The sequence below is a fragment of the Balaenoptera physalus genome (assembly GCF_965194825.1).
Source record: "Balaenoptera physalus genome assembly, chromosome: 14".
NCBI classification, from domain to species: domain Eukaryota; kingdom Metazoa; phylum Chordata; class Mammalia; order Artiodactyla; family Balaenopteridae; genus Balaenoptera; species Balaenoptera physalus.
The window spans coordinates 86,749,156-86,765,117 of record NC_138893.1 but is presented as its reverse complement, the minus strand read 5'-3'; the positions used below and the strand labels follow the sequence as shown (position 1 = coordinate 86,765,117).

At 55.6% G+C, this 15,962-nt stretch overlaps 1 protein-coding gene across 8 annotated transcripts in view; it reads left to right on the top strand.

The window, feature by feature from the left end:
- Positions 1-15,962, top strand: part of COL13A1 (collagen type XIII alpha 1 chain) — an 80,256-nt gene that overhangs the window by 17,488 nt on the left and 46,806 nt on the right. For all 8 annotated transcript variants that reach the window (XM_082424489.1, XM_082424488.1, XM_082424487.1 and 5 more), the window contains 6 exons: positions 3,012-3,038; positions 3,889-3,915; positions 6,921-6,986; positions 10,508-10,606; positions 12,952-12,978; positions 13,747-13,782. In XM_082424489.1, coding sequence (XP_082280615.1) covers positions 3,012-3,038; positions 3,889-3,915; positions 6,921-6,986; positions 10,508-10,606; positions 12,952-12,978; positions 13,747-13,782 — 282 coding nt within the window. The remainder of the gene's footprint in view (positions 1-3,011; positions 3,039-3,888; positions 3,916-6,920; positions 6,987-10,507; positions 10,607-12,951; positions 12,979-13,746; positions 13,783-15,962) is intronic.

Sequence of the window (15,962 nt, the reverse complement as noted above, 5' to 3'; positions counted from 1 at the left end):
GGTGCGACGCGTCCCCCTAGGTCCTCGCTCAGCGCAGGGAGGAGAGGCAGCAGGGGGCTTCTCCACCTGAAGAATGAGGAAAGGGAGGTCCAGAGAGTGTCTGCGCTTGGCCAGTGTCACACGGAATTAGCAGCTAGTGTTCCCAAACCGCCACTCTCATCCAGCACTCACGCGGGGCCGAGGGGTACCCATCCAGCACTTCATCCTGAGCCTGATTTCCGCATGCTCCCTGCTCTGGGCCACCCAGGGCTCCAGGCGCTCCTGCCCCAGCCGGGCACAAGGCAGACCTGGAGAAGCAGACCTCTGCCCCCACCTTCCTCCTGGCCCCTTCCCACCTTCTGGAGAGCCTTAACACAGTCCGTGCCACCCCGGAAGGAATAGTGATGGCCATCAGCAGGGCACTGCTCTGTAATCCTCCTAACAGCTTATCATCCCCACTCTATGAAAGGGCAGATCAAGGCTCAGAATGGTTGTGTGTATTGCCTGAGGTTACACAACTCCTAAATAACAGAACAGGGAGTGAGACCCACATGGTAGGCTCTTACCCTCCACCGTGTCTCCTTTTGCTGCCAGGGCCCTTTGTTTAGAAAGACAGGGACCCTTCTAGGGGACTCCTCTTTCTGCCATCCCTCTGCCCCACCCTACTTCACCGCCCGTGAGTCTTCCCCATCTGTTCCAGGGTCAGAACTAACTTGAGCAGGGAAGGGTAGGGCCACCCCTTCTCCCATGAGCTCACGTCAGTGTCATAGGTCACCCGTCCACCTCATAGTCATCCGTCAAAATCCGACAGGCCACAGAGCCATTAGGCTTCTGTTTGGCTTGGCACGGGGACCCCAAGCTATTAATTCAACACGCTGTCTAGTGTAATTATCTTGGCCCGCTTATCATCTGTCCGTCTCCCACTCCCCTCCCTTCCTGGATGGTTTACCTGCTGCTGGGCATACAACGTGGGGGGCTGGGGCTCACCCTCACATGCTTATCCTGTGTCCTCACCTGTCAAAAGGGGGTCACCTCTGCCCCACCCACCTCACAGTAGCCCCGAGAATCTGATGTAAGGCATAGACAGGATCGGGGTCCCCCAAGTGGCGTAGAGGAGAACCAGGACTCTGAATTCACGGCTTGTCCCACAACTCACAGGGCTGTCCTAAGGATGAGAGGAGTTAATCCACACCAAGTGCTTAGAACAGTGCCTGGCACAGAGGAAGCACGACAGGTGCCAAGCTGGCACATCACCCTGACCTGTCCTAAAGGGGCAGCCTCAAGAGCTAATCGGTGCCATGTGTTGTTGGACCTTGAAATACTTAAAAGAAACTTGAAATTCAGATTTTTGTTGTACTCTCCTTGCTCTTCAATATTTCAGTTTATTGAAGTGAAACTGTGTGGGATCAACAAAATACCTTGGGGACCACGATTGTCCCATGGGCCACCATTTGGGACGTCTGGACTCAGTCCTCCAAGTCTCTGCAGTCCCAAGCCTTTGGGTTCTTTCTCTGGGCCCCTGGCCCTCCCTCTCTCATCATACTCCTCTCTCTGTCCCAAGAGAGGGTGGCCTGGTCCCCTGTAGTCTGGTTCCCTGCCAGATGCATCATATTCTGCTAAACTTGAGGCTAGACACTTAGTCAACCGCATAGGCTGGGGTGCCACATGGATTGTCCCAAAGACCACTTGTCCCTTCCCACGAACCTCCTGGGAATTTCCCAGTTTGGTGGTCGGTCCAGTTGTCAAGTCGGGGACAAAAGAAGGCTATCCTCCCACCCAGGTGGATCTGTCCATGGGCATCCTGAGGTCTTCAAACCCCAAAGAGGCTGGCCTGGCAGGTGGGTCCTCACAGGCCCTCAGGAAGGCCTGCAGGATGGACGGGAGCTCAGGGCCCCAGAGGCTGGGACCCTGCCTGTGGCTCCAGCCAAGTTCAGAAGCCCTGCCCCCTGAGGTCCAGCCCAGTTCAGAGCGCGTGGCAGAGTGGACACAGCTGGACCTTCACGGTCCCAGTGCCACCACTCACTGAGCCGCAGGGCCTTGTCTCCGTCACCTCGTCCGGGAGATGGAGTGACGCCAGCGCTTTCCTCTCGGGCCAGCGCGGGTGTGAGCTCAGCACATCCTGAAAGCCTTGCCTCCGAGGGGGTCCTCAAAACAAGGTGTGCCATCCTCCCCCCTCCCCTCCACGCTGGCCGGGCGTGAAGCCTCCTCAGCACTGGCCTCGGGTCAGGGTCCTGAGAGACCCAGCTGGACACATGTCCTCCTCAGAGAACTGAGGAGGTCCACCCTGCACCCGGGCTCCTTCCTCAGCTCTGCGAGCTTGACAAGACACCCTGGAAGGAAACCCCGAGGTCCCTTATGTTCCTCCGAGGAGCCCAGAATATGGCTTAAGTCGCCCACTTCCTGCTTCCTCTCTTTGGCCAAAGGTTTCTCCAAAACCCCCAAAGTCTGCAGCGCTGCCCCAGCCCCTGTGTCCCCAGAAGCCCTTCTGGTTCAGTGGGGTTGATGCTGAGGCCTTGGAGGGTAGGAGTTAGAAGGTGCTTTTGGCTCCGTGAGGACGTGGCTTGAGTGCGCAGTAGCAGAGCCCTGCCTGACGTGGCCTTGCAGCCTCCTCCGTGGCTGGCCCACAAGATGCTGGCGGTTGTGGGAATGAATGAAGGATGGCACCTGTTCTTCATCGCGGCCGCATGCGGGGGGCAGGGCACACCTAGTCACGTCCACGGGTGGATGAAGGAGCTGGGCCACGCCAGCTGGAACATCTCGGGCACAGGAAGACCTGGTGTGGGTGGCCAAGCCCAGCCTTCGGGACACCAGGCTTTCCAAAAAGTTTCTTGCACAGTCCCACGCAGGCCTGCATCTCTGATTCTGCCCGCCTTCTGTGTGCCACTCACCTGTGTGTGTGTGTTCCTCCCCACAGGGCTTGGCAGGTCCCCCGGGATAGCCAGTTGGTACCTCGCCCCAGTGTTTCCCAGCAGAGAGGCTTTGGGCCCTGAGTCCTTAGCCTCAGTTTCTAACTGTCTCATTTCTCTTCTTAGGGACCTCCAGGACAAAAAGGAGAAAAGGTAAGCTGATGGAGGTTTTCTAGAATTTTCATCTCAAGAAGCAGCCTTCCAACAGGTAGAAAGGATTATTTTCAAACTTCAGTTTTTATCAACAGAACCAGGGGAATCCCCTGTACCCTGTGGTACATGGTATATGAGAGAGAGAAGGGAAGCTGCCCTGCGTGGGGTTCTTTTTTTGGGGGGAAGGCACGGCCTGGAGCCTGGTCCTTCTCAGCCTCTTTCTCTGCCCATCCTGCCTGCCACCCCCACGGTATTTCCTGAGCACCTCCTTGAGCCTCTGGGATTTTGAGGTGTCAGTTTGTAAACCACTGGCCTGGCCCTCTTCCCAGCCTCCTACCTTCTCTGCCTCCTTGAGTTTCTGATGGGGGCTCTTCTGGTCTTGCCCCCAGGTGGATGGTGCAGGGACCTGGCACCCCCAGCTCCCGGAAGGCCTCTCCGAGGGCCCCATTGCCCATAGCCTGCCTTGGTGTCTACTGTTCCCATCCAGGGGCTCCTGTTCAGAGCCATTGGGTGGACCCACCCAGAATGTCAGCCTTTCCGGAAGATACTTCCAGCCAGGCACGGAGCATAACTCCTGACTCTGCCGTCATGGCATGTGACGTATGGTGGCAGAGTCCTGCCCTTGGCTCTGTAGGGCCACGTCCGGGCAGGCCCTAGAGGTTACCTCCCTGCTGCCAGCCAGGCTCGAGGGAGGGAATCAGTTCTGCTGCCTGAGAGAGCTCAGCCCAAGACAGAGCAGGGCAGGCGGGTGACGCACGTGCATGGTGCGTCCCCAAGTCCTGAGGTTGCCCCCGAGGTACAGCCCCCCAACAAGGGTCTAATTCCTCCTCTCCTTCCTTCTCTTCCCCAGGGTCAGTGTGGAGAGTACCCACACCGGGTAAGTGAACCCCAAATACTGATCCACCCCTGGGGCACAGCCTCCAGTTTAGCCTTATCTTCTTCCCTACAGAGCTTGGGGACCAGGAGCACGCAGCCCCCTCTGTACTCAGCAGCCAGAGTGGTGCCGTGACGGTGGTGGTGTGTTTGGCCAGCCCCCGGGGGTGTGCCTGGTAGTCAGTGTGTGTGTGTTTGTGCAGAGCTGCGTGTCTTTGTATGTCTGCCCCTGTGCTGGCTGGGCCTGCGAGCCCCCAGCGTGTGTGTATCTGGAACTCTGCACGCCTGGCTGTGTGCTCCTCTGCACATGGCCTTCAACGTAAGGCCGTGCGGCTTGTGCGAGTCTGGGTCTGGCTCCCTACCCAGCGTGTGTGTGTGTGTGTGTGTGTGTGTGTGTGTGTGTGTGTGAGAGAGAGAGAGAGAGACAGCCTGTGTGTGTCCATCTGCCTACCCTGGCGGAATCAGAGGGACTTTTGGGTTAGTCATTGTTTCAGAGGACCCAAACCTCCATGGTGGGAGATAATTGGAGGCTGACTGAATCAATTCAAGGGTAAAGTCTCTGTTTTGCTTCTTTAAGAATCAAGGAAGCCCCTCCAAGTGGAGTGGGGGATTTCAGGGCTGGGATGGTCTCCCACTTCCCCCTGGCCCCCGCCCAGCTCCTTCCTTTCCCTTGCTTCGGCCCAGGATACAGAGCCCAAAGTCTGCTGTCATGTTATCGGGAGCCCTCAGACGTGTGTGCCAACATCAGAGAGCCATTCTTGGGGATGGGGCGGGAGTGAAGGTGTGCAGGAGCCCCAGTGAGCTGGGACCAGAGAAATGCCCCTCGTTTTGTGGATCGGCCTTGCGTCTCTCAGTGGAGCATCTTTAGGTGTCCATCCCCCTGTCATAGGCTGCATCGTGCCCACAAACACGCACACAGTGTGGCCGCCCTGGGCGCCCACCCCTGCCAGGGAGTGGTCTTGAGGGAGTGGAGAGAAGCACAAGCTAGACTCTGAGCCGGCCAGCTTGGCTCCAGAAGACCACTGGGACGGCCTTGCTGGCAGGGTCCGGGCGCTCAGACTCTGACCCCTGGTTCCCAGGCCAGGGGGAGGCCAAGGCGGGGACAGCCTTGAACGTCAGTGGCTGGGGTGGGGACGAGGCCAAGACTGGGCAGGGGGCACAGGCCGGCAGCAGCACAGACAGAGCCAGCCTGTCAGCGGCATGTGCTGCAGGGAAGCAGGGGCCCTGGTGTTCCGGCCAGCCTGATCCTGATACAATAATAGAAGGTCAGCTGTGTTTATTTGAAACGATGGGCTCACAGGATTGTTATGTTACCCAAAAGAAAGACAGCATCCCCCAGCACAAAAGACAACACAACTGTAGACGCTTTGACAGTGTGTCATCAGCCCCGAGAGAACGCATGGGGGCTGGTTAGGAGAGGGCTCTCTGCCCTTCAGCGCAACCCAAGAAGAGGGACCTGGCAGGGAGAGAAGGCTCCACAGGGCCACAGGGTGCAGAGAAGCCCAGGGTATGACTGCGCCAGTGTGGGTAACGAGTCAGGCCGGATGAGAGTGGATTTGGGGATCCAGCCGATGGGCAGGGCAAGGCAGCTGGCACCTTCTGTTTATCTGGAAGTGGGTAGGAAAGCAGGGTCCTTCTAGGGCAAGGCGTCTCTTGGCTTTCTGAGGGGACTGCAGACCTGATGGGGGTGGCAGGCCTCCTGGCCCGCAACATACACGATCCAGGCTGTAGCATCCCCAGGGAGGGAGGGGGAGGAGGGGTGCCCTGGGACGGGGAGCTGGTGTCTGGGCCTGGCACTCACTCTCCCCATTGCCCTGTCTCCACCTCCACCCCTACCCCACACCAGGAGCACCTAAGCAGGTCTCTAGCAGCTCTGCGCTCCAACCAGATAATTACCCTGAAGGTTTGTAGGTTCTGGAAGGTCTCCAGGCCCCTCTGCCTAGAGGCTCCCTAGATGCAGAGCCCAACATTGCACGTCCCCAGGCCCCACAGTGGGAGGGATGGGGCCGCCCATGAAGGCAGCAATGACCTGGAAAGGCCACGATTGGGCTCCCAGGTCCCTAGCTGGGTGCATCCTCAGCCCAGGCGGCCCCTGCTTCCTAATGCTCGTCCCAGTGGCCTCACGTGAGTCACAATGCTTTCAAAAACGAGAGGTGGATTATATGCCATCTTTCTTTTCACATGGGTTCTAACCTCTTCCGAAAGCGGAGTGCTCAGCACCCATGGGTTGAGAGACTGGAAACAGCAAGAATTTCCAGAAATGAAAATTACATTAGATAACATGATTGCAAGTTGCCTCCCCTCAAAAAAGTGGTTGAACATGCAAGAGACGTCTTTGTCCAGTGTCTATTTTCCAAGCCCACTAGCCCCAGGGTGAGACCTCAGTAGCACTTAGCTGGTGCCCACACTGGCCACGCCCTCGGGATCCGGGCTTGGCTCTGCTCTTGACCACCCTCCCCAGATCCGCTGACACCAGCCCTTCTCGTTTAGCCAAAAAAAGAACCCAGAGGTCGCCACACACCAGCCTGCTTCAAGTACCAATTTAGGGTGGTCCTGTGGCTCCCAAGCCAGAGCCTCGGAGTCTGCTCCCCTCAGCCCAGCAGCCTCTGTCCATGACCAGGGACCGGCGGGGCTGGCAGTGCAATGTTGGGCCGCATGTTAGGAGGCCTCTGCGACCCAGCTTGGCCATGGAGGGCAGGTCTGGCCAGGGGGGCCGCTCTCCCAGTCGGGGAGTGCTTCAGGCCAATACCCCGAGGACCCGCCTCCTTCCAGGGATGGGGTGCCATCCAAGGGCAAGCTCAGCGCTGCACCCACAAGCATCAAGCATCAAGCATCAAGCGCCCCATCCACGCCCTCCCTCTTGTGCCTCACGCTCGCTAATCTCTCTTCTCTCTTCCTCTCCTCCCTCCTTCTTGGCCGCCCTGCCATCCTGGTGGACTTTCAACCCTCCTGAACCCCTGCGATCTTTGGCCTTTGCCCTCTGGCCTTCCAACTCATCTTTCTCCTCAGCTGCTGCCTCTCCTCAATTCAGTGCGGCTGGCTCCACCCCCAGTCATTAAAAGGCGGACCTTCCAGGTAGACACCTCCCTTTCCCAGACCACGTGGGGCTTCCCAGGGGCTGGCGAGTCTCTGGTCCCTGACGGGCCAGCTGGGGCTATAGGTGAAGCGAGAATCTCACTGCACTCCCGTTACATTAATTTAGACAAAAATGGACTCACGAATGCCGTAGACGTGGAAATACACAACTCCCAGGCCCAGAAGCCACAACTACTACCCCACCATTACTACTCACGACAGCCATCACTGTGTGCCGGCCACTGGGCTATGCATTTTACAGGCCTCATTTCATTTAATTCTCTCAGTGGTTGTATGAATTAGGCATGATCATCCTTATTTCACAGATGAGGAAGTAAGGCTCAGAGACATTAAGTAAGTTGCCTGAGGTCACACAGCCAATAAATTGCAGAGCACCCAGATTCTCCTTCTCTTATTAGCTGTGTGATTTGGGGCAAGTTACTTAACCTCTCTGCACCTCAGCTTTCTCATTTGTAAAATGAGGATAATAACGGTTCCTACTGCATAGGGTTATTGTGTATGCAGAGCACTGGGAATAATTCCTGGCATAGTGCTATAATTAAATTGAGGCTCAGAGAGGTGAATTTGTACCTAAGGTCGCACAAACAACAAGAGGCAGAACGGGAACTGGCAGCCAGGTCTTCAGACCCCACGTCCAGAGCTCTCTCAGTTGGCCCTACACCCTTTATATTTAGAAATGCAGATTGCTTAGCATCTGATCACTTGTAACCTGAGTTTGAGAAGCGAGGGAATTTGCAGAGGAAATGTAGCCCACAACTGACAGGTGTAATCATTGTGAGCAACTGCTTCCTTCTTCCTGCCTAACTAAGCCAAGGAGGCTGGGATAGGACCAGATCACAAAGAACAAGAGACCACAGACCCAGGGATCCAGGCATAGGCAATGCAGCTTGATGCCAGGCCAGGAATTCCATGGCTGCCACCCATGCCCCTAGCCTTCCTTACACTGGGGGTCAGGGGTTACCCCCAAGGCCACAGGGGTGCTGGAAGTGGCAGGGCTCCGAGATGCTCTCTGAAAACCTGAAAGCAGGGCCTGGAGCCACCATCTGGCCTGACTCAGGAGCCAGGAGCCCAGGGGCCTGCATGTTCAGGCACCTGATTGAACAAGGCTGAAAAATCACTCCAATTTACAGCTAAAAATACAGAGGGACACGTGACACACGTACTACCCAAGCCTACATATCCCGTTACACCAGCCAAATCCTTGAGAGCCTCCATGTGCTCCGAGCACGTACCCCAAGCCTGGCTATTCAGGGCGCCCGCTGGCAGCTCAGAGAAGCACCAGGCCCACCCCGCCCTCAGCCACCCCTACCCGTGTCAGACCCCATTTCAGGAGAGCCGAGTCCTTGCTCTCAGAGTGGCCATTCGCCTCAAGCCCCAGCAGCCACCTCCTGGCCTTAGTTGCATTCGCTGCTGTGTGTTGAGCCCTTGCTGGGTCCCAAGCACTGTTGTAAGAATTCTCTGTGGATTATCTCATGTAATCCCACATGGGCCACCCGGCAGTGGAGGTGGCATCATCGCCACCTCACAGACGAAGAAATTAGGAGGGGCCGAGGCATGTTGCTGCCTCCCTTTTCAAGAGCAAGAGGTGGATAAGCCAGAACTTTTTGTGTTGCCCTGACCTGATTTGCAAAGTAGAGAGAAGAATAGGGGCCCCTGTCCTGCCTGCTGCAGATTCTGCCTAGAGAATAAGGTTTTTACGCTGTCAGCCATGGTGGGACATAAAAAGGCTTGTCCATTTCCTATCAATAAACCAATATTGATTTCACAGGCTCTATAAGATGCTTAAACATTGGGTCTAACATTAGTTGAAAGAGGAAACTTTATATGAGATATGATGTGCTTAGCAGACGGTGTTGGAAGTCTTTGCCAAAGTGCAGGAAGTTGGACTGCAAGCAGTTTTTGCTGGGGGCTTATTTGGAATGAATAGGAATAGTCTGGGGTTCTGAGTTTGGGTCCTGGCTCCCCCCAAATTCTTCTTGTGACCTTGGTTAGGGAGCTCAACTTCTCTGAGCCTCAGTTTTCTCTTCTGTAAAATGGGACTTGTGACCCATTTCTGCACCTGCCTTCTCCACCATGGACACTCTGAGCCCTTAAATGGCTTCTCAGAGGGTGTGGCAGGTTGCAGCCCAGGCCCCAGAGTGGCACTGCTGGTGGCATCTGCCCTAGGATGTCCCATCTGAGAGATGATTCAAGCAGATGCTGCTAAAATCTTTGTTCTCATTGTGAGGTTGTACATTCCTATTTGTAATCATCATTTTCCTCTATGGAGTTTGCAGCAAGCATTGTCGGCTCCCTTTTTCATATAGGGAAGCAGCAGTGTCATAGAGGATTACTGAGATCACACTGAGAAGGGTGGGCTGGCCTGGAGTCTGGCCGCCTGGGTCTCCCTGCATCCCAGTCTGGAGCGCTCACACCTGCCAGGCTGTTCTGCCTTAGTCTGTCTGCAGGGCTGGACCCCCCCATCAAGAGCTGAGCCCAGAACCTCCCTGGAGAGGTCACATAGAAAATAACATAATGACATTGGTCTGCATAGATCTAGGATGACTCGAGCTGGCCCTCAGCCCCAAGATCTGGGTCACGTGGACCAGGCTCTCTCCTCCTCCTGAGGGAGCATTATCCCACCATTACCTCCCTGGGCCCTGGGTCCACCCTGGGCACATGCACGGTGGGTGACAAAGGCTGGGGGATAAGGCAAAGGAATAATAATAGCGACTCCAGAGAGGCACAAAGCACTTTACACTTTCAAAACTCAACTGTCCCCTGAGGTCAGGTACAAATCACATAAGTGACAGAAGCAGGCTGCAGGCAGAAAGGATGGGGGCGGGCCTGAGGCAGCTGGAGAGCCCAGTTGATGGCAGCCCCCCAGGAATGTGGGCCTAGCTGGCCAGGGCTCCCAGTTTTTCATCAGAAGCCACCAAGCCAAATTTTTTACATAAAATCTCTTGCCCAGTTATTTGGTGAGCCAAACAAAATTCTGTGGCCTCTGACCTAAGGATCTCAGTTGATCCTCTGGGCCAGATAATCAAAGACAGCAAAAAGCAGTGACAGGAAACAAGGAGCAGCTGCTCTCATTTGATAGTTAGGAGGCCAGCGCGCAGCGATGGTGGACTCGCCACACAGAGGGAGAGGCCGAGACATGCCCAGGCTGCCGGCCACCTGGGCTGTACCCTGGCCATCTGACCAGCCTGGGAACAGGCGTTCGGTTCGGCCGGGGGGCATCTCACCCGCTCCTCTGCCACCGCAGCAGAGCTCTGCCCTGGGGACCAGCAGCTCATGCAGCAAGTCCTCTCTGGAAGCCCTTCCTCTGGGGGCTAATGTCTTGGCCGTCTCCTCCCTGCCACCAGCCCCTGCATGTAGTTACCACCACAGCACCGTCACCATCACGCCACCACCGCCTCCCCCAGAACCCACGGCGGGGCCTCACCGGGTGCATGGCACTGGGGCGGGACCGCTCTGCAGCCTGGGGCTCTCTCTCTAACACTTGTTTCCACGAACCTCAGGGTGAACAGGGCCAGACTGGCATCCAAGGGCCACCAGGCCCTCCTGGACCGAGTGGACCTCTGGGGCACCCAGGACTGCCAGGGCCCATGGGGCCACCCGTAAGTAACTCTCCCGCTCTCCACTGCTTCCTCTCCTTCGAGATTTGTCCCAAGAATTCCCTGGAAGCTTCCCAACCTTTCATAACCAATGGGAACCTGGGTGCCCACTGAGCAGGTAGAAACACTTGGCGAGGCCGCTGGATGTGGCTGGCCGCTGCAGGAGCTGCCTGTCGCTGTCACACTCAGCTGCTACACTCTGGTTCTGAACACACATCCTGGGACCATGTGTTCCACTCCAGTCATTGCCTGCCAGGGAGGACACCATGAACAGGCGCCCCCTCCCAGGTTCAGCAGACAGGAGCTTGCAAAGAAAGTTCCCAGGGCCATTCTGATGGCTGTCTCCTGGCCCCCGGGCTTAGGAAAACCTGAGTTGGGCACAGTGTGTTCTAAGGAGGTAGCAAGGGGGCATCCGACTGCCTGGCACCCCTAACAGACATGCTTTTGCTGGTGTGTGTGGGCTTCCACTCCTGGGCCACCTTCCAGCCAAGTTACACGTCTGGTCGGCCAGGAGGGCCCTGCATCGAGCCTGGGGATTGGACCACTGCCGGGAGGGCCCAGGCGGGCCAACAGACACCCCTCCAGGCAAGACCACACTCAGGCAATAGGTCAGTCCCAGTGTCCACCAGTCATCTGTTTGTAAGCCCTGGCCAAGCCCCGACTCTTTCGCAGCCCAATTTAGTGCAAGAAAGCACCAGGGCAGAATAACTTAGCAGGCCCTTGGACTTCTTTGGAGAAAATGGGTTCTCCACCCAGAGCTAAGACTAACGTCAGCAGTTATTGGAGGGACAGGGGTTAAGGACATAGTCTATTTGATAATGTTTTTTCCACGTGGCTTTTTTTTAAAAAGTGTTTTTCTCTCTTATGACAAAGGCATCATACATTCATCGTGAAAAATTTGGAACATAGACAAAGTCTTAAATTGCATGCTTTCTCATATCCAGAGTTCCCCATCATTAACATTGTGGCGAGTACTTTCCATTTTTCTCCTTAGATCTGCACATAAACGTTTTCCAGGTTGATGAAGTTCTGAATAATATAACAGTTTGTATCCTGTTACTTTTTTCCCTTAATATCGTAAACCATGCCCCTTCCTAAGTCAGGAGTCTCCTGTGATGTGGATTTTAGGACTGCTGGGTCTATCTACAAGGTAGTTAATGAGTTCCCTTCTGTATACTCTTGAACATAAATGTGCACATCTCTGATGCTTTCACGGTGATAGATACCCAAAGGTGGAATTGCTGGGTCAGGGTGTCCCTGCCAAATAGCCCTCGATGAGTACAGCCACATTCCATGTCCCTTGACTTCACATCTGGGCCCTCAGCTAACCCAGCTGCCAAAGCTGAGGTTCAGCGTAGGGTCCCCCTAGGCTGGGCGGCAGCTCTGGCAGACCAGGGTAGCCATCTTGGCCAGAAGGCGGCACAGCAGAGTGAAAACCTAACTTGCTGGGAGCCAGCTCTCCTGCTTAGCTTAATCCCCGTAACGAATTTTAAATATTTCCATGATTTCTCCCCAGAACCCTGGGGAGGGAAGTTAGTCTCACTTCCACGGGTTTCTAGCTGCAAAAACAGAAAACCTGAGAGGAAGTGAAATTTAGGGAATTGAACCAAACAAACCAAGCCAAGAAAACCAAAAAACAAGGCTCAAAATTCACTTCTTTACTGACGGCCCTTGCCCAAACACAGTGGGCTCCCGATCACTGAACCCAAGCCAGGTGGTTTTCTTTGTTAGGTTGTTTATAAAGAAAAAAAACCAGAAAGCATGTTTTTAAACCAACTGAAAGAGGCCAGACTTGAGCGTCATGGTTTTCTCCAGCCAGTGTTTGCAGTCCAGACCCACGCCCAAGACCACGCCGGAGGCCGCCTTCCCTTGTTTCTCCCTCGGGCTCCCGCGGGGCCCATGCCACCTCCCCCGCGCTGGCTGCTGTGCCCACTGTGCCCCAGGGGTGGGGGAAGGAGACAGAGGGCTCCCCCGCAGGCTGGCAGGGCCAGAGGCAAAACCCAGGCTCTGCTGGGCAAGGTCGGCTTTCCAGGGAGCGGTTCCAATTAGGAGGTGGGTGGGTGGGAATCTGGACCAAACCACACTGCCAAGTTCACATGATGCCACTGACCTACTTTCCAGTGGGCGAGCGCAGCGGAGATGCCCACGGCGCCCATGTGGCTCCAAAGAGGGACATGAGCCTGTTGTCCCCACGTGCCCTCAGCAGGTTTCAGATACCCTTCCAGGACCCTCTGGATCTGTTCTTCAGCACGTCCAGAACCCATTACAGCCTCCACTGGAAATGTGACGAGCCCCCACCATTTGCCAGAGGAATCCATCTCCACTCACCTTTTTTCTTGCTTCCGCAGGGCTTACCTGGGCCTCCTGGACCAAAGGTGAGGGCCCTCTGGGTGATGCATCAAATGGGCGGGAGAGTTCCCTGCAGGAGGGAGGGGGAGGCAGCATTGAAGGGAGCTGAGAGGGATCTCAGCTGACAGAAGGATCACGAGTGGCTCATTTCCAAAACGCCACTCGGGAATTGATTGGGTCCCACCAGGATTGCATTTTTGTGGGCTCAGGCCAAGCAAGTGCTATGGCTGGTATGCAAGATGCGGCCCTGCCCTCCAAGGAGGCTATGGTCTAGTTGGAAACTCAAAGTTGATGCCCAGGACGCTGTCACAACATCCCAGTAAAACAGCATTTCATAAGGGGCCAGAACTGGAAAGGACCTTCAGGGTCATCCGGTTTCTTTGGAAACCTTATCTGGAAGCCCACGATGTCAAACAGAACCTCCCTTTGAAGCTGGAGTCCCTGCGGCTCTAGGGATGAGAAGTAGCAAAGCACTGATCCCAGCCAACCATTTCACAAATGCAGAAGCTAGAGCCCTGGGGAAAAGTGACTTGTCCAGGTGCCACAGAGGGTCCATGGTAGAACAAAAACTGACCCTCAGGTGTCCTGGGCCCCTGCCGAGCTGACCTTTCCCACCTGCCTCTGCCTCTGCAAGGCAAGGACTCATTCTGAAGAGTAGAACAGTCCCTGTTATCGTTCCAGGGATGGCTGGAGGCGGAGATCAGAGGATTTGGAGTCATTGGGAGGAGGGGGGATGGTAATATGAAGGGGGTGGCAAGAAAACCCCTCTAATGGTCTTCTCTTGGTTCCCCCAGGGAGACCCGGGGATCCAGGGCTACCACGGTCGGAAGGTAAGAAGGAGTGGGGGGAGCGGAAGACCCCACCCCCCCAGTGACAACCCAAGTGGGGCTTCACCACAGTGCACACAGGGTCCGGACTTGGTCGTGCACACACACTTTTGCACACATACCAGCGGGAGCCTCGAAACCCTTGAGGTGGGCTGAACAGGGGTTCATGTCTCCACCTGGGGGAGGAAGAGGCTCAGAAGGGGAAGGGCCTTGGGCAAGTCAGTGGCCCCGCTGGACCTCAGACCCAGGAGTGTGTCCCCCACCAGCCTGGGTGGCTGTGTCTGCACAGAGGCAGGCCAGGTTCTCACTGGCCCCCCTGAGGACCTAGTACATGGGAACCAGGCAGAGCTTCTGAGCATGGTGGGAGATATGAAAGGGTCCCAACTCTGCTCTCCGGCAGCTCACAGGCCAGAGAGACAGGATTCCTGTACAAATAACCCTGGTGAAGGCAGACTGTGCTAACTGCTACCATTGCAAAGTGCTGTGTCAATATGGGGGTGGGGGGGGGGTGTGTGTGCAGGGAGATTAATTCTAGGTTGGGAGGAGTTTGGGAAGTCTTCTGAGAAGGGACAGCCTCTGAGCTCAATGCTGGTGAATGGGTAATTGTATCGGTTATCTACTGCTGTGTAACAAACAATCTCAAACTTACTGTCTTAAAACAATTAATTCTTTCTCAGGATTCTGTGGCTTGGCCATGTGGGAGTTCTGCATCTCCTCTGGGCTCACTGATGCAGTCACATGGGATGTTGGGTGGAAAGGCTGGGTGGGGAGGGGGCAAGATGGCCTCATCCACATGCCTGGGGTTGGCGCTGGCTGTGGGCTGGGTACCTCTGTTCTCCTCCACGTGGCCTCTCAGCCCCGGTAGGGCAGAGAGGTTTCCTCACAGCATGGCAGGCCTAGGTCAGCTTTCAAAACGGGTGGGTCCCAGTGCTCAAGTGCTTTTCAAAAACATCCCTTGCATCACATTTTCTGAAGTCCTGTTGGCCAAAGCAAGTCACACAGCCAAAGCATGCAAGTCAGTGGGGCTGGGGGACTCAGCCTCCGCTTCTTCTTGTGCAAGGGTCCCAAAGCCTTTGTGGCCATTTTTAAACCACCACTGTGGTCCTTCAAGCAGCAAATTTCAAGGGAAACGGCATTTTAGACAAGAAAACAATTTGAGCAGAGGCCCAGAGGTGGTCATTACAGTAACTATATAACATAAAAATCATTTTAATACTAGGCACCACTTACTAAATGCCTACTGTGTACCAGGCTGTCCTTCAACGCGACTTGCATCACATCTAATCCTAAGACCACCTCAGGAGGCTGATACTAGTCTTCTCCTATTTAACAGATGAGGAAAATGAGGCACGCCCAAAGTGTCATAAGTGGCAGAGCAGGAATTCAAGTCCAGGTCCGGGTCTTTCACAGGGTGCCACCTGCCATAAGGAGCCCATCCCGCCCTCCAGGCCCCAGCTGGGAGGCTCTGGCGCCTTCCAGGAGAAGAAAAGAGACAGGAAGGAAAGGCAGGACAAGGAGGGGGAGGGATTCTGGAAAGGCAAGGATCACTCTGGAGAAGCACATTCCACACGCCCTGTAGCGCTGTGATCGGGCAGCTGCTGTCACCGCATTGTTTTACGGGTGCTTGGTGGGTGAAATGGCAGGACCTAAGAGATCTTTCATTAGTTCTGCATAAACTGCAAAGTTTGTACTGTGTCAGGAAGTGGAAATTACAGCCCCCGAGGTTGCCTCCACCCACTCACGCAGACTCACAGCATTTACTGCCTCTCCTGATGCAGCACAGCGTCGGCTTTCCCATTAGCAACCAGACTAGCTCTTTCAAACTGTGAAGAAACTTCAGGGCGGCAGTTTCCCCCGGGATCAAGGGGTTGCCCGCAGCTGGCATCCATACTATGGTAGGCGTCTGCACTCTCCTGCCAACGGGAAGTCTAGTTCATCCAGGAAGGAGGTTGGGGGTCTGCCGCCCTGAGGATGGAGAGGTGTCAGCTTGGGGCTGGGGTGTCATGGTGCTAGAGGGCCTGGTTCCATGATTTTGGCAATTCTGGGCCCAGATTGTGGGAGGAATCATTCAGCCCTGGCTGCACTGAATTTGCAGAGAAAACTAGTATGGTCCTGCGGATGGAGGGGCAGCTTCTGACCCCTGGGAAGCCTGCTCTGGGGAGAAAAGGCTCAGGGCTGCTAGA